The 24,197-nt window shown below is 46.2% G+C and overlaps 1 protein-coding gene across 1 annotated transcript in view; it reads left to right on the top strand.

Moving 5' to 3' along the window:
* The first annotated feature begins 6,058 nt into the window (after positions 1-6,058).
* Positions 6,059-24,197, top strand: part of MTHFD2 (methylenetetrahydrofolate dehydrogenase (NADP+ dependent) 2, methenyltetrahydrofolate cyclohydrolase) — a 34,042-nt gene continuing 15,903 nt past the window's right edge. Inside the window, exons 1-2 of the mRNA XM_085633453.1 lie at positions 6,059-6,758; positions 23,232-23,416. Coding sequence (XP_085489579.1) covers positions 6,670-6,758; positions 23,232-23,416 — 274 coding nt within the window. The 5' untranslated portion in view covers positions 6,059-6,669. The remainder of the gene's footprint in view (positions 6,759-23,231; positions 23,417-24,197) is intronic.

The following is a 24,197-nucleotide window of genomic DNA, read 5'->3' on the forward strand; positions in this document are numbered from 1 at the left end:
TGTGGCCATCCTCTACCAGGGCGAAAGCAGAACCCCGTTTATTGTCCACATCACTTCCCCTTCCAAGGGGAGTGAAAAATTCTGCTGCTCAAAAGCAGCATCTCCTGTGGCGGGACCTCACCATCATACATACCCCCAAGGCCAGGCGGAGCACACACACCACATGTGTGTTTGCTGGAGCTGGCCCATTGCCATTCTATATATGTCAATGGTCCGCGATAATCACTGGCCGAATGCCCGCCTTCCCACTGTGACCCTGGAGCGGACTAAGAAGACTGAACGCGTAGAGTACTGGAGGAAAGAGGGGTCAGGCGGAACCCCACTAGGCAGTCTTAATACTTGCCATCCTAACCATTTGGCAGAGGGCTCCTAGAAAAACACTGAGCCCCTCGCACTTTTCATATATTCTTTTTTCTTACAAATTATGTTATACAAAAATGACTAGGCCCACCCTATCTTGTACATCCTAGAGAGAAACAGCTACTGTAAGTTATGCCAAATGCAACTGCTGTCGCTAAGAATCAAGCTATCCTGGCTGAAGAGGGGTGAAACTCCGAAACTGGTCCTAGGATGCTTGTTTCCAGTCCAGGGAGGACCTGGCTTGGCAGTTCGGGCTGGACTGTTCCCATGAGGCACAGGGTCAAGACTGATTTGCATATGGCTGGGTTCAAACTGGAATGGCATGGTGAGCAAAAAAACGATGGATTTAGGCCCAGATCTCTGTACTGGGGTGAATGTATGACATTGTTCTGCATTCTGTCCATCAATTGTTGTTTTTGCATTTGTCACCCCGAGTGGGACGGGTATGCTCAGACGTGAGTCCCGTGCTCTCCATGCCACTGGAATCAAGCTATCCTGGCTGAAGAGGGGTGAAACTCCGAAACTGGTCCTAGGATGCTTGTTTCCAGTCCAGGGAGGACCTGGCTTGGCAGTTCGGGCTGGACTGTTCCCATGAGGCACAGGGTCAAGACTGATTTGCATATGGCTGGGTTCAAACTGGAATGGCATGGTGAGCAAAAAAACGATGGATTTAGGCCCAGATCTCTGTACTGGGGTGAATGTATGACATTGTTCTGCATTCTGTCCATCAATTGTTGTTTTTGCATTTGTCGCTAAGACTGGGCACAGCAGCTGGCAGCCACAGACATGACATGCACTTGCTATCACTAGGAGTTACATGAGGAACACACGACAGGCTGCCAGTTACCACAGCTGTTCAAACACGGCAACTTTCCCTATTCTGTTGGAGGTTCCCTCTATTAAACCAACGTTTGGTATTTCGACACCGTCTCTCTCTCTCTCTTTGCCCGTCCAAAGGAGGGTCACGCCAATGTAAGTTAATAGCGGCACAGCAACTTTCTGTTGCAAATCTTCCTGTTGGGCGTTCCCAAATGTCGAGCCGCAAGGATATCTTGAGCGACCTGCCACGACTACTTTCTGTAAGAGAAACAGCAGTCACACGAAGTAAAGCTGCTATCATTCAAATTACGGGACAAGCAAAGATGCTACTGGGAGCGACACAGTGAGATACGGCAGCTGCGAGCGGCGTATGGGCCAGCCCTTATCAGGGAGTTGCATAACCCTCGCACTGCGCCTACCCGGTGTGACCTCTACCCCTGCTCCCCCCCCCGGCGATCCCCAAAAAACTTAGCCAACAAGAATGGTACAGTTGTGGTCGTTGTTGGCCGCAGTTTTATTCTGGTTACATACATCTGGCATGACATCGGTCATATTGGGTTATTTGCGAACTGCCATCTCTTTGGACACAAAGCCGTGCCCCCATTCGTAGTTCGTTGTCCCTCCAGTTCGTAAAGGACCCGACCCACCAACCAGGTCTGTTGTTGTTCGTTAGTATTTCTCCTCTGGTCCAATTACCACTGGGACCACCATTTGGTTGGTCACCCAAGCTTTTCTGCGTGTAGGGAGGGGTAGCTTCCTCTCCCCCCGGAGTTAGGCCCCAACTCGCTACCTTTTGTGCCCTGCCGATAGGCCGGGTCTGGGCCGCGAGCGCCGTCTCCGTTTGCTACCCCTCTTCCGTTGGCCAGGCCACATCACCCTGCCGTGCGGCATCCCAAGGTGAGCGGCCCTCCTCCTACACACCGCCCTGTCGGTGTGTCTCGTTAGCCAACCCTCGTACCGTTATTCCGCTACGCTCGTGTTGCTGTCCAGCACTGCGACATTGCTGTATCATAGGTGTGGGTGGGTGGGATTTGCAGAAAAAACGTTGGTGCGCCGCTCTCCCTGCTCCCCGAAGTTAGGAGCTCCTCGGGAGAGCGGCCCCTTATATCTCCCATCTCCTTTTTCCCGCCGAACAGGCCTGCCCCCCCATTGGGGGGTTTGCCTCATGTCTTGCCCCCCCATTGGCTGCGGGGGGGGGTGGTAGCCGCGAGGCCAGCGCGTGGGCAGGAGGGGCTACTACCCGCCGCCTTTGGTCGCCAAGGGCGCCCAAAACCGGTTCCTTCCTGTCACCCTTCGGCGCGGCGCGGGTTATGGCGCCGGCCCCTGAGCCTCTCCCCCCCTCCGGGGAGGAACGGCGGGCCTCTGCAATAACCCTCGCACTGCGCCTACCCGGTGTGACCTCTACCCCTGCTCCCCCCGCTGCCCCCCCGGCGATCCCCAAAAAACTTAGCCAACAAGAATGGTACAGTTGTGGTCATTGTTGGCCGCAGTTTTATTCTGGTTACATACATCTGGCATGACATCGGTCATATTGGGTTATTTGCGAACTGCCATCTCTTTGGACACAAAGCCGTGCCCCCATTCGTAGTTCGTTGTCCCTCCAGTTCGTAAAGGACCCGACCCACCAACCAGGTCTGTTGTTGTTCGTTAGTATTTCTCCTCTGGTCCAATTACCACTGGGACCACCATTTGGTTGGTCACCCAAGCTTTTCTGCGTGTAGGGAGGGGTAGCTTCCTCTCCCCCCGGAGTTAGGCCCCAACTCGCTACCTTTTGTGCCCTGCCGATAGGCCGGGTCTGGGCCGCGAGCGCCGTCTCCGTTTGCTACCCCTCTTCCGTTGGCCAGGCCACATCACCCTGCCGTGCGGCATCCCAAGGTGAGCGGCCCTCCTCCTACACACCGCCCTGTCGGTGTGTCTCGTTAGCCAACCCTCGTACCGTTATTCCGCCACGCCGCAGGGAGGCTCCCGTCTTCTTGCGGCTCCCCCCCCCCCCACGCTTGTTTTTTTTATTTTTTTTTTTATCTGCAACCTGCCAAGGCCATCGCGCCCCAAAGGTTGCCCCAGAAAATCTTCATCCCTTCCTCTGATAGATGCACCCCATCTTTGCCATACAGCTCCTGGCGCCCCAAGTGGATCAAGCCGTGTCTGACTGATTCCATGCTGTTGGCACAGCAAAATGTGTGCATAGCAATGTTCAGTTTCCTCCTGCTGTTCTCTACTGCTTTATGGGACTCTGCGTCCCTCCAGTGACCCCTGCTTACTATTTCTGACCAGATGATGGTCGTTCCCCCGAACGCCGCCGCTGCCCTTACGAGGTCGCCCTGCATCGTGTGGCTTAAAACTCTCCTGCCCATGCATGTCAAGTCATTTCCCCCGAGATGGATGATCAGTATGTCCGGGTGCCACGCTGCGTCCGCCAGGAGATGCTCGAGCGTCGTTGTCAGCTTGCTCCAGCTCATCCCTGGTTGTCCCAGCCACCGGATACACGTGTCTCTGGGCCTTTCTGCCAGCCTGTGGCCCGTCTGCCGCCACCAAGTACCCATCCTGGCGACGAACGAGTGGCCCACAACCCACACTAGCCGGGGGCGTTTTCGTTTTCCTGTTGAACAATGGGGGGCATATCAGATCATCATACAGACCCCTTTCTCATTTTTCTTTTTTGTGTTTTTTTTTTTTTGTGTTTTTTTTTTTTTTTTGCTTGGCCTTCCTGTTGCGTGCCACCCTGCCGTGCGGCATCCCAAGGTGGCATGCCGCGCGCCACTGACCCTGCCGTGCGGCATCCCAAGGTGAGTGGCGCGACCCCATCTGCAGCTCAAAGCAGCTGCGGCCTGATATATGTTTTGTAGGCCCTGGACCGCCATCGGCCCATTTCCTGGATTCTTGCCTCCGGCATGCCGTGTTGTGATGCCGCCGTTGCCGCGCCGATCCTGAATGAGTGGGGAGCGAATGCTCGCGAGGGCAGCCCTGCCTTATCCAGGGCTTGGCGCATTAATGTAGTAAATTGAAACCTGCTCAGGTTACTACCGTCCTGATGCTTGAACAATGCTCCCCCGCCAGTGGGGCGCGCCACCATATATTTCTGCAGGCAGCATACTGCGCATGATCTGTTGTTCTGGATGCACCTCAGCTGCACTACCGCGCCCTTTCCCTCTTGGTCGGTTTTTGACCTTCGCAGCTTTATTTGCACTGAGGCTAGCCCGGGCGTGACGTCCTCCGCTTGGATGCAGCGCCCAGCCGGCCCCTGCCTCCTGGGGGCCACTAGCTCGCCAATGCGAAAGGCACCAAAGAACGCCACCGAGAATGCTGCTTGGAAAAGGAGTAGCTCAAAGTCATTCTTCGTGCACCCCGCTAATGCCTCCAACAAACTGCCCAATTTTTCAAAATCTATGGGCCTCCTGCCGTCCACCCTTTTTCCTTCGAGGGCAGGCTATCTTGCTGGCCTACAGGTCCCAAGGGTCTGAGCTCCCAGCCAGGGTTCAGGGTCGTTTCACCCGGGTCCTCTCTAGTTCTTGGGCCTCGTTTAAGGGGGTTTCTACGTAAGATATTTGCAGAGCTGCGACCTGGGCCTCCCCACACATGTTCATGGAGCACTACCAGGTGGTTTTGGGTGGTTCTTCTTCTGGGGATTTTGCGCAGGTGGTTCTCGGTGCTGGGTCCTCTGTCCCTTGATGATGGCCTTCTGTGTTGGGCCTGTGTGGTTTGTCCTGTGTATTTTTATACTCTCGGTTAAATCCTGTTTTGCTGTCATGTACACCTTGTTGTTGATTACTTGTTCACTATGAAGCCTCTTGGCTTAGGTATGTGCTCACTTTGTTTAGCATGTGGTGAAGAAGACTTACGAGGAGGTAATGCCCCAGTTACTTACCAGTAATCTTCATTACTCTGAGTATTGTCTTCCTCTCCACATGAGTTTCCATCCCTACCTGGGGTGCGATCGGCTTCATATTTGGGCTTGGTAGTTCTTCAGGCTGGGGGTTGGGCCGACCCTCCTCTTAAAGAGGTCAGGGGTGATATTGGGCGGCCATGTAGGGAAAGGATGGGAAGCATGGGAGGCTAACTCTTGCTTTGGAGGGTTTTGGTGTGGCCTGAAGCTCACTTCGTTTAGCATGTGGCAAGGAAGACAATACTCGGAGTAAGGAAGATTACTGATAAGTAACTGGGGCAACTCTTTCTGTGGGCCGTTCTTAGGCTAAGGTATTTTAAAAGCTGCTCCCCAGTGGCAGTACGGCTCTGGAAAATTACTGCCAAGGGCCTCTGCTGACAAAGCCTCTCAATCAAGGATGCCTGGCTTGGCCACTATGAATGGGAGTGTGGCCATCCACTACCAGGGCGAAAGCAGAACCCCGTTTATTGTCCACATCACTTCCCCTTCCAAGGGGAGTGAAAAATTCTGCTGCTCAAAAGCAGCATCTCCTGTGGCGGGACCTCACCATCATACATACCCCCAAGGCCAGGCGGAGCACACACACCACATGTGTGTTTGCTGGAGCTGGCCCATTGCCATTCTATATATGTCAATGGTCCGCGATAATCACTGGCCGAATGCCCGCCTTCCCACTGTGACCCTGGAGCGGACTAAGAAGACTGAACGCGTAGAGTACTGGAGGAAAGAGGGGTCAGGCGGAACCCCACTAGGCAGTCTTAATATTTGCCATCCTAACCATTTGGCAGAGGGCTCCTAGAAAAACACTGAGCTCCTCGCACTTTTCATATATTCTTTTTTCTTACAAATTATGTTATACAAAAATGACTAGGCCCACCCTATCTTGTACATCCTAGAGAGAAACAGCTACTGTAAGTTATGCCAAATGCAACTGCTGTCGCTAAGACTGGGCACAGCAGCTGGCAGCCACATACGTGACATGCACTTGCTATCACTAGGAGTTACATGAGGAACACACGACAGGCTGCCAGTTACCACAGCTGTTCAAACACGGCAACTTTCCCTATTCTGTTGGAGGTTCCCTCTATTAAACCAACGTTTGGTATTTCGACACCGTCTCTCTCTCTCTCTTTGCCCGTCCAAAGGAGGGTCACGCCAATGTAAGTTAATAGCGGCACAGCAACTTTCTGTTGCAAATCTTCCTGTTGGGCGTTCCCAAATGTCGAGCCGCAAGGATATCTTGAGCGACCTGCCACGACTACTTTCTGTAAGAGAAACAGCAGTCACACGAAGTAAAGCTGCTATCATTCAAATTACGGGACAAGCAAAGATGCTACTGGGAGCGACACAGTGAGATACGGCAGCTGCGAGCGGCGTATGGGCCAGCCCTTATCAGGGAGTTGCATAAGGTACGGCTGCAGCTGAAGGCGTCCCCAAACCTTCGAGAGGGCGTACCTTTCCAAATTCTGGGGCTTCCATGACACCCTATGGGCGTGTCTTTGACGTCACGTACAAAGTTATAAGAGGCCTGCCTGCTGCAACTCCTCCCAGTCAGATCGTAGGATCGTCTGAGCAGGTTTCGTCTCTGTGCCTTCATCAACATCACTATGGCAACTTTGAAGACCATGGGAGCCCTGCGGAGCATCCTGAGGGTCGCGAGCGCTCAGACGTGCCGGCTTCACGTCAGCGCTGTCAGGTATTTAAGATCTAGTCCTAGAGCAGGCAGGAGCGCGAGCTCTTCCGGGGATCCGCGAGGGCAAGATCATGCTGCCGGGAGAGCGGAGGGTAAAGGCACGTTGATCACGAGGGAACGATGGGTGACCGTGACACTAGGCAAAGGGTGCTGCTGGTTGTTTCGAGGATCTGGACACCAAGTCAGTTGTGCACGGTGCACTTTATATGGACGAGAAGAGACTTGCATTGGATATATGGGAGTGTGTGGCATGCATAATTGCAGACACCAAGAGCAATGCTGCGCTGTCGCCTGAGACCCGTTATTAAACACCCTGGCTGTGGGGTTGCCTTAATGGTAATGCCCCGCTGGCTGTGGACCATAATGTTAATACCCCGCTAAATCCCGGTTCTTGTAGTGTCCATTCTCGCACACCCCTCTTCTCTCTGTTGAGAGGCCCCCTGCCGGTCGCCGAGAGAAGTGCGGCTGATGAAATCGCTCTGCCTGCTTGCGTTGGGTCTCGCCCCGCCCCCCTTGCCGTCAGCTGTGAGCCTGTCAATACTGCTCCCGGCTTGAGTGCAGAGCAAAGCTCCCAGCCAGCATCGCCCTGCTTAAGCAGGTACTTGCCAACTATCGCAGGTCTCGAGAAGGAATACACGACGAACAAGCGATAAATCGATTCATCTTTCAAGTTATATACCATTTTCAGAGCGTTGAATAATAGCGCTAGGTTTGTCAGCGCGTTAAAGTAATGAATGATACATCCCTTCGACACTGCGTCTTAAATGTGCCCTACTGCTAAGCCTGGCTTTCAGATAAGATTCAGTGGAGGCAAAATCTAGCACAATGATTATTCCCCGCAGAGTCAGATTTTGCAACAGATAATATAGCTTTTTTAATTTATAGTTTTTTAAATGTATAGTTTCTGCGGTGTCATTCCGTTTAAGATTTGTATGATTTGGACATCTGCCCCACGTTTATGTTCCCCTGGTGACTGCTGTTTCATTTCCCTGCCTGACCACTTCCACATTGTGGACAAGTGGGTTAAGTGAGCAGCAAATCCAGCTTTAGGAAAAGAAGTCGCACTGGAAACCTACTGCAGCATCCGATCTGTGAGGAAACCAGCATCAGCTGCAGATTTGTTACATAAGCTCAGACTTCTAATGCTATAATTATTTAAATTAATCTAATGCCCCCAAGTTTTCCAAAGAGCTCAATGCAAGTACCAGGGTTGCCCATGCCAAGGATCCCCAAGTTCGATGCCAACTCATACCTCATTCGCCACTATGAACTTCCTGTTACTTTATCCAAATCTTGCAGGTCCTGTTTTTTACCCCGCTTTCCCATTTGTCTGTTTTTTTTCTCTTTATTTTTCCTCCTTCTCTGCCTTTCTCTTTGTCGGTCAAAAATAATTCCATATTTCCAAATTAAGTCCTGGAAGAATTGTGTAAATGTGGCCTGCTGTGACGCGTGTGACCCTCGGCTTGTTGTTATTTTCTTTGACTGAACTGAGCATGCTGTGACTTGTAGTTCCTCATAAGCCTCTCGCAGGTATGTGCGTACGTGTAAAGGCATGCTGGGTGGAAGCCACACTCGAGACATAGGGCCGACTGGCTAGTGCTTCCATGGGTGATGTATGGGATTCATTGTTAGTAAGCATGGCCACTTGTGGACTCTTAAGAAACACACTAAACAGCTGTTGCCCTCCATATCCAAGCAGATGCTCTATAGAAGCTATGCCTAGAGTGAACCTGCTAATGTAGATGAACTCAACCGCTCACACAAACCCCATGAACCACTAAAAGTCGGAGCACGCCCATACACTATCTTAACATATACAGGGGCGGTCGCCACCAGTCTAAAGTGATGAGGCGGCCAGGGGTGGGTTAGAGGAATGCAAGTAAATAAAACAAAAAAAGATTTACCTGTACTAACACTGCCTTGCCGCTCCACTCCAGTTCTCCTCCGACCTCCCCTCAGTCTATGGACCTCAGCACAGGCTCCCCACCCAATCATGGCGGTGTTCTCATGCTAGCATAAGAGAAGTGCCTGGATTGGCCTGAGCGGACTAGCCTGACACTTGCTCAGGCGCTGGGAGACTGTGGCTATTCTCCAACCTGGCTGTGCAACACAGCTGGGTTGGAGAAATAAAAGTGCGCATGTCTGTTTGGCCGGCCTAAGACGGCTGGCCAAACTGACATGCACACTTTGGAGCGCCCAGTCAGTCACTGCTCCAACCCTCTGCTGTCAATTGGCAGCAGGGGACCTGCCCCCTTTTTTCCTTGCTTAGACAGGTTGGCTGCTACGGAGCTCCAAAGTGAAAAATAAAAACTCAATGAAATCATTTCATTGCCATTTTATTTTTCACGTTTAGCGCGGCACAGCGGGTTGGTGCCATGCCCCCCCCCCCCTAATGAAGAAACCGCCGCTGAGTATATATTTTCACTGGCTGCAAACACAAAATCACAGCTCAACTCACCAGTGTCTCCACTAGATGGGTCTTTAGCTGACAACCAGGTAACATATTCTTCACAGCATGTGCGCAGTCACAAGTGCTATACTAAGCACGTCTTTGTGCAAATCCAAACGGCAGGGTGAGCTTGAAAGTGTAGATACTATTTCCAAACCCATGCCAGCTTACTCATGAAGCACACTACAGACAAGCTGCATGTGCCAGCAGAGCCTGACGAGTTGAATTTTCTTCTGAGGCTGGGCACAGTAGTTGTTTTCTCATTACTTCAGAGCTAAGTGATGGCACAATGAGTTATGCATGTAAATAAGACTGAGGTTATAGGCTTACCACCCGCTATCGTGCATAAGTAATTTAATTTTTGAACACCTTTGTGTGTCTTGCTGACTCGCTACAGAGATGACCTATGAGTTCCTAAAAGTGTGCATTTAATTGAGTTCCTAAAAGTGTGCATTTAATTTTAATTAGCGACTGACCAGTTTTTCTGCTTGCCAACTGTCAGCAGGCATGTCCACTTGTCCTTGTTAAATGACTCTGCTCATTGCTTGCTGTACAGTATGTAATTTTAATTGGTGCTGGTTTTGGCATTTACGGAAACAGTATATATTGCAGCAAACTTTTCCTAATTATCCATACAAACCTATTTTTCCTGCTAATTTTGTGCTCATCCATATTTCTGTTATGTGAAAGAGAAGCTGATAAATGTGCACATATGGACATTAACAGGATCCCTTGATATGAACTGGTTCCAGATTTCACACTTCTCACTTACAGCCAGCTAGATCGCCCGGGTCTAGTCCATATGGTGCAGACTCATCTGCTAGTTACTGTATTGGAACAGTCACGCGGGAGAGTAAGATTTGGTGGCATGTAGGTTACTGAAGGTGCACTTTTCCCGTCAAAGGAATAGTTGTAGAATGTCCTACCCATGGTTCCCCACTGCAACATCTTGATTCGTGCCCTATAGAACATCTTGTTCAGTGCCTGTGACTTACTAGGGACAGCACTCCCCTGATCTGCAGATGGTTCTGGCCACCCAAGGGCTCATCTGCCATCTGTTAAGAATTGCCTGATATCCACTTGCTTAAATCTCTAAAGCTCGTTCGCCTTTCCTATTGCATCCTATGCAGTGGGCTTTTCCTTGCTAAGGCATGCCGTATGAGCGCATTCTAACCTCTGCTAAGCACCTGATTGTATAAACATAACCTCTCATTCGTCACCCTGTCACGGACTGAAGTTTTTAGAACATTCTGGCTGAGGCAGACACCATCTGACCAGTCAGGTGCACCAGGTACACTGGCAGGGGGTTATTGCCGCCACAGACTAGCCCGATCACCCTCTAGCAGTAATTGTAGTCCAGTTTAGTCGTGAATAGCCTAATGGACTGTCAGGAGTATGTATTCAATTTAGAATCTCCTCATAGCCCACATGCCAGGGCCCTAGTCCTTGCAGACACTGCTCTCCAGGAGAAACCGACACTGCTTTATTGCAGTCAGTTATGTTTTTTTAAGTTTGAATTTTCTCATGTGTCATCAGTAACACATTGTTGGTTATTCTTAATCAAATCTCCCTGCGAGATTAGCAAATTGTGTAAAAGTTAATCGGATTCAATTTTTGTACTTTACGTTTGACATATTTTTTTTTACTAAAGAAGGCCCCCCCGAGTCATTTCTGCTATACCATATTCCAAGATCAGCCATTCAACCAATTTTGGGACAGATCAATTCCAATTTGAGAAATGACTATTGTTTTAGATGCCAGTCTGTTTCAGATCCTCCTGGTATTTCCTTGCGATTGTAAAATTCTGGAGGATGTACATATAGTTCACAATATGTACATTTCCCACACAACACGAATTTACCTTGTAATTTCAAGATACATTTTTCTTGGAAACCTTGTAATGTTTTCCTCCAGCGGGTGAAGGTGCTAGGGTGGTAGGAATTGAGCTGGTATCGGCGTTGTCTTTTAATGCACCCTTCTATGTAGTAGGAGCAAAAACTTGTCGTTTAGAAATAATTTCAGCCAATTCCCACAATTTGAGATTTTGAAGATTGAAAAATAGAAGAAAAGAGTGATGCTAAAGAATTGTATTTATAGACGTTTGACCTCATCCTTTTGTTGTTGTGTGTTGATGAAGTTTTTTTTTTTTCCTGAAGTGTACCACTGAACTCAAATCATTTTAGACATCAAAGTATTTGGTGCCTGCCTTTTTTTATCCCCCTCAAATTTGATACGTTATTAGAACATTGGAATGTTGGGAGCTCCATTGAAAACAATGGCGTTCTCTGGGCTTCTAATGGCTGGTAGAAGCCCGGAGCTCCAGCATTCCAATATGTGACTTTGTTCACAGCTGTTGCTGTGAATAAAGGCCTCTCTGAGTCCAAGGGGACTTAAACCCCTCCGGGCTCCAAGAGGCGTATGTTTTTACTTATTAGCACATTCTGCCCTCTGTAGCGGGCTCTACTGGCCATTAAAGACGCGCTCCCTTGTTAAAGGCCTTTGGCTCAGGCCCTTAACGCTGGAGCAGGCCTTTAATAGGCGGTAGAGCCCGCCACAGCTATATTAGAACATTGTACTATTGAGAGCTCCATTGAAGACAATGGAGTCGCCTACTGGCTTATAATGGCTGGCATAAGCACAGAGCTCCAACATTCCCATGTTTGCCTTTCTGTTTATCCCTTTTAAATTTAGTTCATTCTACCCTTACTGTATGGAATGTTCTAATGGCCTTCTAGCCCTTCTGCCTCGGACTAAACATGTTGTTAAAGGCCGTTAGCCTTGTTAAACTCTGGTTCAGGGCCTATAACAACCGGTTATAGTCCTCAGCAGTGCACTATATTAGAATGATTGGAATGTTGCTAGCTCCATTGAAGACAATTAAGTGGCTCGGGCTTTTGATGGCTGCTGTAAGCCTTCTGCTCCAAAGTTTTTTTCTGTTTCTCTATTTTTAATTTAGAACATTCTTTCTGTAGTGGGAGATGTTCAAATAGCCTTACAGCCTGAGGTCCTAATTACCGGTTTTGGTGTCATTTATTGCACCTGGTACATGATACCACTGGGTACGCTATTTATCAGGTGTGATAAATAACACCTATTATGCATTTGTGAAAATAAGTATATTTTGTTTAATGCACCAAAATCCCCATGGCTACTGTAAATACGGTTTTGTTTTCCCTGTTAAATTTCAGTAGGTTTGACCTACCAAAATTCAGCAACAGTTGAGATATTTAACGCATTCGATAATTACAGGATGCATTAAATACCTTCAAACTCGTATTTCTGAGCCATGTGTAAACAGGAGGTTACACATGGGTCGGAATATAACGAGCAACTCTTAATCAGACCCGAAGTCTACTGACAAAGAAGTTTTTTCCCTGAAAACTCCAAGCACTTTAGACAGCAAAGTATTTTGCGGCCACCATTTTTTTTTTTTTACCCCCAAAGAAAAACGATAGGCAGCTCTGCCAAGTATCACGCTTCAATATGTTCTAGAAGTGGTTGTGGTAGTATTTTTTACAAAACACATGTAATGTAAAAAGCATTTACCGATTGGAGCCTCAATATGATTTAAAAGACAGGAATTTAATTCCATGAAATATGCATGCATTAAATGCAATATAACGTCAAAGCTTTAATGGTTGGCAACACAGTTGCTCCAATCAACGGTAGTGCATTCAATATTTACAGTGTTCTCATTGTGAAGAAGAGGAAGGGTAGGGTCAATGGTAGTGAATCAGTGGGTGAGGGACAGGGTAAAGGTATAGTGACATATATACATTTGTTGTTACATAGAACAGGACCTTTCCGCCCTAACATAGGTCAATTGTTCCCATGTCTAAACATAGCTCTAAAGTACATATTGTTTCAGTTATTCAGTGCTTTGAGCTTGCGGACAGGTGGTAGATTGTCTACGTTTCGACCCCTAGTATATGAAGGTGATTTGTTCCTCACGTTGGGGTCTTCATCAGGACCAGCCTGGGAAGAGCACCTAGGGATAATCGAAATGAGTGGGGTCAGTGTAGTGACGGTGTGTGAATAAGGGGTGAATGCTAATAGAGGTGAAGAGACTGTCACCTACTTGTAGGGGGAAGGACGGTCAACGTTCGTTCCCTTGTGGGCTCTCAAGTAGCTCCTAAAATCTAAAAAGATACAGAGTGTCACTGTGGGACAGTGGTGTTGGAACATCACACTGTATCTGTGTTATTGAGATTAAGGGAGTGGAAAACTCACTCAGAAGCAATGGTAGCTGATGGGGTAATGATTCTCCCACAGCAAAGGCTAAGTCAATATCAGGATCTGTTGGGAAAAGGAGAAAAAGAGAAGGGGGTCCGTAGGTGGGAACACTCACCAATCAACATAGACATAATCAGGCGGAACAGCGTAACTAGGCTGAGCTGTCCCTACTAAGACACAGATATAACATGGGCAGTGGTTGGTGCAATGGCACTGAGGTCATGTTATTTATAAAGATAAACACAAAATGGGCGCTTGATCGCTGCTAAGTGTACAGGAAGGTATTAACTCTAATCCTTGTTATGAAAAACAGGAGACATAAGAATACCGCGGTAACGTTGGCGGGTCGGGGATTGGAAAAATGATATGCTCATTCAGACAGTGAAAAGTGAAATCAGTAAACTTGTATATAGCAAGGATCGCGTTGAAAACGGGCCGACGGGGACAGTGAATAGGCAAAAATGTACACTTTAAAAGGCCGTTCGGGCTGGAATGCTGGTTGCGATCTAATTGCTTGTGTGCTGCGGCTTACCTCCTTCGGCTGGCTGTTCGGCTCTCGAATGAGCCTGAGGGGCAAGACAGGGGAGCTCCCCTTGTAGAACATTTCTGTTATCAAATGCACACCCCCGAATCAATCAGATGGATTGTACTGGATAAGGTCTCTCTCGGACAATGAGGTGGAGACATATACTCGATCCTTAACATCAGAGAATGTAAGTGGATGCACCTACTGGACACAGTTACCAATGGACTTAATGAGCAAGATGGCACAAATGCCCAGCTGGCGAGACTACAAACAGAGTAATTCTAGTAATTTGGTCACCGACATCACTGCACCAGTGACAAGCTCAACACACATTCTTGAGTATCCATATCTGAATAAGGGTTTACTGTACAAAATATGTGATTAAATATCTTTTTGCTAACACCTGTGCGTAGGAATAAATTTGCCAAGTACCCCACCAACAGGGGTGTTTTTCTGTTTAGGGTTATAATGTATGTTGTAATGCCTTGATTACAAGGAATTAAGCGTTTTTGGCGTTATGTACAAATTTACAGTTTTAAATCATGTATCACATGACGTGTCTTTGGTCGTTTGAACCAACATGCAGTTACAGTTCAAAATCACTAATCACTAAACACATAAATGACATTTGGGCAAGGCTAAAATTCTGCATTATTTAACGTTTCGATTTAGTATGTTTGTATATTGCTATATTGTAAGCTCTATTCTTGCAAAAAGAAGCTAGGCAAAGTTCACGCAAGCTCCACACAAAGGGTTAATTGGGCCAAAGCGAGATGTACTGTATGCAGGGCCCCGCCCCTCCCTTTCTCCCATAGGCCGCCCTCACGACGAGCTCCCAGGGAATCATCCAGCAGCTGCACCACGTGATGCACGCGCGCCGGTCACCTGACTACATTTAGCGTAAGCCTCGGCCCCTCAGGCTCATTCGAGAGCCGAACAGCCAGCCGAAGGAGGTAAGCCGCAGCACACAAGCGATTAGATCGCAACCAGCATTCCAGCCCGCATGGCCTTTTAAAGCGTACATTTTTGCCTATTCACTGTCCCCGTCGGCCCGTTTTTAACGCGATCCTTGTTACATACAAGTTTACTGATTTCACTTTTCACTGTCTGAATGAGCATATCATATTTTTTTCAATCCCCGACCTGCCAACGTTACCGTGGTATTCTTATGTCTCGTGTTTTTCATAACAAGGATTTGAGTTAATACCTTCCTGTACACGTAGCAGCGATCCAGCGCCCATTTTGTGTTTCTTTATAAATAACATGACCTCAACAGTGCCATTGCACCAACCACTGCCCATGTTATATCTGTGTCTGAGTAGGGACAGCTCAGTCTAGTTACGCTGTTCCACCTGATTATGTCTATATTGATTGGTGAGTGTTCCCACCTATGGACCGCTTCTCTTTTTCTCCTTTTCCCAACAGATCCTGATATTGACTTAGCCTTTGCTGTGGGAGAATCATTACCCCATCAGCTATCATTGCTTCTGAGTCAGTTTTCACCTCCCTTAATCTCAATAACGCCGCGAGTGTGATGTCCCAACACCACTGTCCCACAGTGACACATACCACAGAGACACTCTGTATCTTTTTAGATTTTAGGAGCTACTTGAGAGCCCACAAGGGAACTAACTTTGACCGTCCTTCCCCCTACAAGTAGGTGACAGTCTCTTCACCTCTATTAGAATTCATCCCTTATTCACACACCGTCACTACACTGACCCCACTCATCTCTTTTTTAAGTGCGTAGGCTAGCGTGAGATAATCAGCGCCTGCCAGTCGGTGTAATTCTGCCCCAGTTACTGAGGCTTTCGGCAGGCAGCCGGGCCGGAAATCTTAAGTGTGTGCCTCAGATGTCTGTCAGGTTGTCCTGGCCAAATTCAGTGCTGTGTATGTGCTGTCTGCAGCCTTTAAGTTGCATCATGGACGATCAGGAGTTCGCACTGAGTGTATTGCTGCCCTTTCACCTCAAGGTAAACTCATGTCCATCATATTAATTTCGGATTTTATTTCTACTAGCAGGAGGTGAAATTATTATTTTTTTTTAAATCTGTTTATTTAACATAAAGAACTTTGGTCATGTTACACAATCTCGTTCAGTTATTTCACAAGGTATACGTGCATCAATTTACACTAGCGTCAGTACGTACTGTTCAAAGTGTAAGGCAGAGTTATATTACATACATTGTAGGTCACACTGTACAGTGGTCTTCTGGGGAAGAAACAACTGGTGGTTCACATATCCCCACCCGGTATGCATTCCACTTTGTCCAAATCGATAACCATTTTTTGGGGCACCCCCGTGCAACATATACAGTTTTCTCACGGACCATGCACCAGTCCATATCTTCCTTCCATTTCTTTAAGGTGGGAGGTGCAACGGGGAGGTGAAATTTTAAAACGGAAATAGTAGTTTGCGAGTTCCGACCTAAAATTACCTTTTAACAAAAAAAGTGCAAAATATCGATATGTGAAATATCTACCACAGATCTATCCTGTCACTGGAAACGGCCACAAAACCGCCGTAGTTTGCCAGCCAGCCCCCTTTTTCTCATTCCCCCGCCCCATGCATGCTGTCAGGGGTTACAAGAATCCAAGGCTTTCCACCACACTCTTTACTTCCCTCCCCACGCCATGGATGTTCTGCGAGCTCTGGGTTCTGCTAAATCAGAATGACAGCACTCTTATAATTCCTATAACTCTGCTCTCCCCTTCTTAGACTCTGGTCTTTCTTTTGTCTGCTTAGTTTCTCGTTGGGTGTAATTTCTTATACTCATGTTTCCCCTTATTCATTGCATGATTTTGCTCACAAGAAAATGTCACTCAGTCATTCAAATGTCACTCATAATTACACTGAAAATATGAATGTCGCACATTGCAATTTAAAACCATGGCAGCTATGCATAGGTTATTAGAACATTGGAATGTTGAGAGCTCCAGACAGTGGAGTGGCTCTGGGCTTATGATGGCTGGTATAAGCCTTCTGCTTCAAGATGGCCATGTTTGTCTTTATGTTCCTACATTTTGAATTTAGAATACTTTCCCCTTAGTGGGTGGAATGTTAAAATATCAGCCGTGTATAAGACAACCCTGGAATTTTAATATAGCCTAACAGCCTGCTACCTCGGGCTATACCGGCTGTTAAATACCATCACCCTCGTTAAAGGCCCTAGTCTGCCGCTCACCCCCATAACTGTGGTCCAGAGTCTTTAACAGCCAGTATACCCCTTGCAGCGGGCTGCAATGTATATCAAACTTCCGGGGTTGCACGGGGTTGCACGGCAGGCATTTTGACCAACCTTGCCATTAACACGCCTAATGCTGTGGTTGCCGTGATATACCTGGCACTCGAATGCAGGGCACATCACCCTGACCTCTCATGGAATTCAATGTCCTCACACCCCGTTTTTGTAAATGAATTGTTGGTATCAGTAATATATCTGTCTTTGAACTGCAAATCACCCTGCTTTCTTGGAATTGTGATGGAACATCATGGTGGGATCTGGTACTTATTTTTGGGTTTTCATTAGTCTTTTTAAATGCTGATAAAGTTGCTGGCTTTGGGCCTGAGTGGTGCATGTCATTCCTCTCACCCTTTTGAGAGTAGGAACGAGTGGCACAGCGGGTTACCGCAAGATCAGACAACAAAACTCTGCCAACAACCGACTGAAGAAGGAGGCTGGGTCTTAGGTTCTCCCACTGGGTTGAGGTTGTTTGCTTTGGGTGGCCCTTGATAAGCAGAAGTACGGGAATCGAGTGTGTCCTTCAGTTTCATTTTTTGTTGGCCATGGTCGAGTCTGCTCTGAAACACAACCTCATGGAATTTCCCCATTCTCACAGTGACTACAGTCAGAGCTAGGGTGGTGACACGGAGGAAGTGACTATATTCTGATTTAATTTGAGGAGGCCATATATGTAGGGTGACCAGAATTTTAAAGCCAAAAACGGGGACATTTCATAAATAGAAGAAGGACTACAATTTTACTTTAAGGGATGAGAGTGCTCCTCAGCAGAGAATTACAGAACAGGCAGTAATAACATACATAAATTCAAATTTTTAAACCCAGTAGCTTGCCTGTTAATTAAATTGCTTTCTTGAAACAACTGCTAACTATCCCTGCTTTGTAAAACATAAACACCTTCCACCGTTTTCAGTCGACCCTCTCTAAAAACCGGGACATGAGCTAAATTTCTTGAAATCTGCTGGGACAGCAGGTGAAAAACTGGGACCGTCCTGGCAAAACGGGGACGCCTGGTCACCCTACATATATGCTGGGCTGTTTGTTTCTCTTTAGTTTCTTTTTACAAGCAGTACTCATTTTTTTTTATAACTTTTTATTTGCAAACATAAACTTGTTGGTCATTGCACACAGGGATTCACAGTTTTTAGTTTTGCATCCACATATTCTTATACAAATATACCACTTCTGATGTCATAGTACATAAGATGGTAGCAATACTTAAAACACTAAGGCGTTAATGGTTGGTCCAGGGAAGGGATCAAGGGAGGTTCACACAGGCTGCCATGGTACTCATTCCATTTCGACCAGATTGCCACCCATTTCCCCGTACTCATTTTTAGCATTGATACCGTGTTCTACTTTATCAATGGGTATTCTTGAGGGTACGATGACGAGCTATTTGCAAACTTCCCTGTTAATGTGCTTAGAGCTTAAGACGCTTAAGGGCAGTTGTCTCTGGCAGACCGATTCCTGAATCTCTCATGGTGAGCAGCTAGTCTTCGAGGCGCATAGACATGAAGAGCAGACTAATACCACAGTTCCTTCATTGGCATTAAGAGGGTGACGCACAGAGCAAGTCATCACTTATTGCTGTCGGTGTACTGAAGCAGTTTGGGTTGCTTTTGTAAAATATAAAATGATACTCATTTCTTTAAGTAAGGGTTTTAGTATAAACATGCTTTGCAGAGTTAAGAACTGCATTCTGTAGAAGCGAGGGTTTTTGAAGCTGTTGTCTGCATACCTCAGCTAAAAAGGGACTTAGAGAGTACTTTAAATGTGCAGGTTTTGTTTACCTTTAAGGAGGGTGCAGTTTAAATAAAAGGCAGCGTACAGCTCAGCATTATGCTTCGGTGCTCTCGTTAATTAAATGCACTGTCATGCTTACATGAATAAACTGGGCGGGAGTAACTAGGATTGACACAAGGCCTCCCAGTGGATGAAATCCATAATTAATTGGGGTGTCCAGACTGAGCTGGGGAAACTAATTCACAATAGTGACATGCCGAAGATACATGGAGTTTTCAACCCATTGTTTTTTGTGCTGTAGACCCAGGTAACACTAGTGTGTTTGGACACTAGACTTACTGACAATGCAAGAGGAATGCCGTTCAAGTTTTGAGTATTTGCCACATTCGGTGTGCTCCTATTTTGGCCTAGAAAGCAATGCCATATTAAGTCACTGCACGGTGATGTCACCTACGGTGCTGCTGAGTTGGTATTAAACAGCAGAACAAGAATAGAAGAGGTGACATCACGCAGTGAGATTCATCTCACTGCATGAACGCGTGGGCATGTAACAGTAGGCCTTCTGTAGAGGGGTGGACGTATGAACTTTCATTCAGACATGAAAAAGACAACAGCAGGGAACGTGCATGTTTGTTTTGGATGTTTGCATGGCCTGGTGAGAAAGGTGGGCCATTGGCTGCCAGGCCTGTGGCTAAGGCCAGCTGGTGGACCACTATTTGATAGACTAGGGAGCCCAAACTGCCTGGGCTGTCTCTCTCGTGTGCTCAACCTGAAAGGCTGTTGCAGCCTTATGACCTTGGAAGCCTGTGTCTGATTTAACAAGCAAAGGCACTTGCCATCAGTGAACACCACGTGGACCCTATTTCCACCCCCTTCAACATCATCGGAGTTGATGAGCCCACACCGGTCTCCTGGAGAGACCATGCCCTCATCGGGCCCGCTTCACAGAACTAACTTAAGATAAAATCCTAAACTTACTATCATTTTGGTATTCACAGAAGGCACATACTCATTTCGGTATTCACAGAAATTAGGAGTCCTAACTTTAGGACTCCTAAATGCCTTCTGTGAATACCGAAAGTCTCAAAATTAGGATTTTTCTCAGTTTAGTAGTAGTATAGTTAGGACTACTAACTTTAGGAATCCTAAATGCCTTCTGTGAATACCAAAAGTCTTAAAATTAGTATTTTTCTCAATTTATTAGTAGTAAATTTGGACTCCTAACTTTAAGACTCCTAAATGCCTTCTGTGAATACCGAAAGCCTTAACATTAGGATTTTTCTCAGTTTAGTAGTAGTAAAGTTAGGAGTCCTAACTTTAGGACTCCTAAATGCCTTCTGTGAATACCGAAAGCCTTAAAATTAGGATTTTTCTCAGTTTAGTAGTAGTAAAGTTAGGAGTCCTAACTTTAGGACTCCTAAACTGAGAAAAATCCTAATTTTAAGACTTTCGGTATTCACAGAAGGCATTTAGGAGTCCTAAAGTTAGGACTCCTAACTTCTGTGAATACCGAAGTGAGTAAGTGTCTTCTGTGAATACCAAAATGAGTAAGTGCCTTCTGTGAATACGAAAATGGTAGTAAGTTTAAGATTTTGTCTTAAGTTAGTTCTGTGAATCGGGCCCATCATGTTTAACATCCCTGTCTCAGTCCAGCTCGCATGCATCACCACCAGACTAGCCCGCTGCGACAAGAACAGCAACACTGATTAGCACTGGAACTCTGCTCTCAACACCCACTGACTCGAACGCAGCAACTGCTCCCCCTTTAAAAAAAGACAGCAGTCCAGTATTTCAACAATTGAATCACCTCCGTTAACTCCCTGGCCCCCCGCAAACACATCAATGCAGCAAGATCTAACCCCAGGCAGGCTAATTGGTATATGGAGGAACTCAGTCTGATGAAACGCCACTGTAAACCACTGTAGCGCATATGGAGAATGAGCCAGGGCTACGCATAGCAGAACATGTTTCAATCTGTCCTGAAACACTACCACCAAATGATCCAGACAGCCATATTGCTGCTCTGGCGGACCAGTACATCTTGTGTATCCGCTCTACCAGTGCACCTCTCTTAATCTGCAGGTACACTGCACACACAGGTCTATCAATAAACCTCAACCTATTACACAGGTCTACCAGTGCTATTCAGTCTTCAACACACAGCTCTGCTCTTGTTTGAGTAAGAGTCATGGAAACCTGTGTGTGCAGGAACCACCGGAAACTGAGAGTCAGCAGTAGAGTTAGGAACTCCGTTTGAGCAGCAGCCTTGAGGACTTGAAGTGAGCATGGGCCTTGCAGGGGACCAGATACCGGGTAAGGAGCCCAATGGACTTAGGGGTGAGCTGGAGCTCTGAAGTTCTGCTTGTGTGTGGGAGCTTCAGGCTTCGGCGTGATCAGAGCACCAGTGGAGCGGAGTGTTAACAGCAGGCTCAGAACCACACGGTGAACATAATTCTTAAAGACCTGGGGATGAGCAGGAGCTCTCAGTCGGGATAAGCAAGATGTACAAGGCCTAAGGTTGAATAGGGTTACCAGGTGACCTGAGGATGAGAAGGGATTTCAAAGGCACCTGAGAGAACAGTAACCTCTGGGGCTCACACAGCAAATAGGAGATTTAGGGCCATATGTATGAACACATTTTCCCATAGACACAGAATAGGGTAAAACCCATTGATACATCTGTCCCTCAGTGATTGGAGGCAGAGCATGGGCTAATGGACCTAAGGTTGAAAAAGATTTATAGACTTTAATCTACGTGTTAGGAAACCTGTCCATCAGCTGCAGTGAAAGTCTTTCCTATCTTGACTATAGTTACTGGCCCTACAAGCTTTAAAATACTTTTATTCTCTCAGATATTTGTCAACATTATCTGAATGGTGCTGACCAATTGTGTTTGGTGAAAGGATGCAATATGCAAATGTGACCAACTTAGTGGTTATCCAGGCCTAATTGGTGTCCCAGTCTAACCCTGGAGAATTATAGCTTGAAATCACATGCCACATGTTGGCCTCTCATTGGGCGTCAAAGACCAATAGAGGTGTAAAACAGGTGTCCTTTAGTTTGAGTGACAACGTGACATTTGAAACGTCCTCTAAATTTAGGCCTTCCCTGCTTGTCTTAGCTGTTTTGACTTCTTAGAATAAACTGAAACTGAAGTGTATTTAAGAGCAAATTTAGTCCGTGGTGTGGGTGTTTAGATACAGTAGTCTCCTCCTGGTTGTGAACTGTAACTTTAAAATGAACATAATTCTGATAGAATTAGCATGCCCATTTTTTTGCCCGTGGACATTAGGGATTTAGAGCACTTTTGGCACACTGCTGGAATTTTTTTTTTAGTAACTTGAAGAATGCACAAACACTATTTTGATTACACTATTCTGAGCAATTTGTCTAGTTCTAGCCATTGGTGTTCGCTGTTACAAAGCACCTTGGTTGTTGACTTTGTTTATATCAAAGTTTTACAGGGCAGTTGTCTTGATGTGGCTATGTTTCTTCCAAGCCATCGCTCAAGCAATCTGCTTTTGGATGTAATTGGTGGGGCACGCGTTTACACGCTGAACCTTGGTTGGACGATGCACAAAGGGCTCTCTTCCCGGTTGGTAAAATAGCTTCACACCACATTTTGTTTCTATACTTGTGTGGGAAGTTACTGTTGCAGATGTTTCACCCACTGTTGACACTTTGACCTTCTGCCTATACTCAGCAGCTTGTTTCAGGAAGGCCTTCACTTTTTTTTATATTTGTCTTTTGTTCCTACATTTGTTTCTTTGTTCCTACATTTTTGTTTAATTGGGCTACTTAAGTTGTCAATTTTCTAGACACTAGCAGGCGTTGTACTAAAGGAACACCATTGTGAGAGGCTTCTACTTATTGTATTCTCCACATCATGAAGATTTAGAGTTTCGCAAAGTATTTTCACGTGTCAAAAGCGCATAGTTGATTTTATGACATTATTCTGTAATGTGTACTTGTGTTAAAGTTGAGTGGGGTAAATCTGGACTGTACAATAACGAAGTGCGCTTTTTTGTTTTATTTTAGTCTTGCGTTGTTTCTAGGCTATTATTACTTTTAATTGCATTCATCCGTTCACTATTTCTTTTTGATGCGTTTGTTAATGGCTTCAGGGCATAGTCATGTTCTGACATTTGGTGGTTTTCATTTATTATTAACATATTTGCTTTCAAATAATTTTTGCCATTTTCGGCCTTTTTTTCTTTGTATTAATGCTTTATTGACATAACGGCGATATCACTTGTTAATCTGTATTTATGTTTTTACAGGAATGAGGCAGTTATCATTTCTGGACGAAAACTGGCCCGGCAGATCAGACTTGAAGCACGACATGACGTAGAGCAATGGGTTGGCGCTGGCAATAAGCGGCCTCACCTGAGCGTTCTACTGGTTGGAGACAATCCTGCAAGTCACTCCTACGTACTCAACAAGACCAAAGCAGCTGCTGATGTTGGTATGTGCATAGAAGGCTGCAACTGCAGATCAGCCAAACAGCCAGTAAACTGTAGTTTTCGAACATCCAGGATATAATGGCTAGATCATTAATCACTGTTTAAACAAATATTTTGGTATTAGTTTGAATCTCACTTGTCAAGGTGACTCCTCATGAACTTATTTGCATCTAGTCTTTATGCTGCTACATTCTTATTGATTCACCCTAAAACCCACAAAGATACCTACCTTGATTTATTTTTCTGACAATTTTTGTCTGCATGAAATCAGCAAACATTAGACTTTTCTATCATTGCCATCTGTTATCATGCAACTTCACGTATGTTATGCAAACCCTTCCTTTATGTTAAACATGAAAACAAGTGAGTCACTGGAGCCAAATACCGACTAGAAGCTATGTTTCTTTATCATATTTGTTTCAGTTCGATTTCCACTACATCAGTTAAGCTGTTCAAGTTGCATATTTTCTCGACAATACTAAATTGACATGGCAAGATCAGCTGATCAAATTCACAATTTGCAGCTATGTTTTTTCGCTCTCCACTAAATACCATATGTGGTTTTCAAAAGTTTGGTATAACTGCAGATCAGACCACCTTGTGAGTTATACCAAAAGTGCCCCTGGAGGCTTTCTAGAATGTATTATGAAGTAAAATTCCATTGCATGGGGATCAGGATAAACCCAAGTTTGCATTCTGTATGCTAGTGTGAGTGATTTAGAACAGTTGCAAATTTCATTTTATGTGTAAAGCGATTGTTGCATTCTCAATCATGGTTCCTTA

The sequence above is a fragment of the Triturus cristatus genome, chromosome 11 (assembly GCF_964204655.1).
Source record: "Triturus cristatus chromosome 11, aTriCri1.1, whole genome shotgun sequence".
NCBI lineage: Eukaryota > Metazoa > Chordata > Amphibia > Caudata > Salamandridae > Triturus > Triturus cristatus.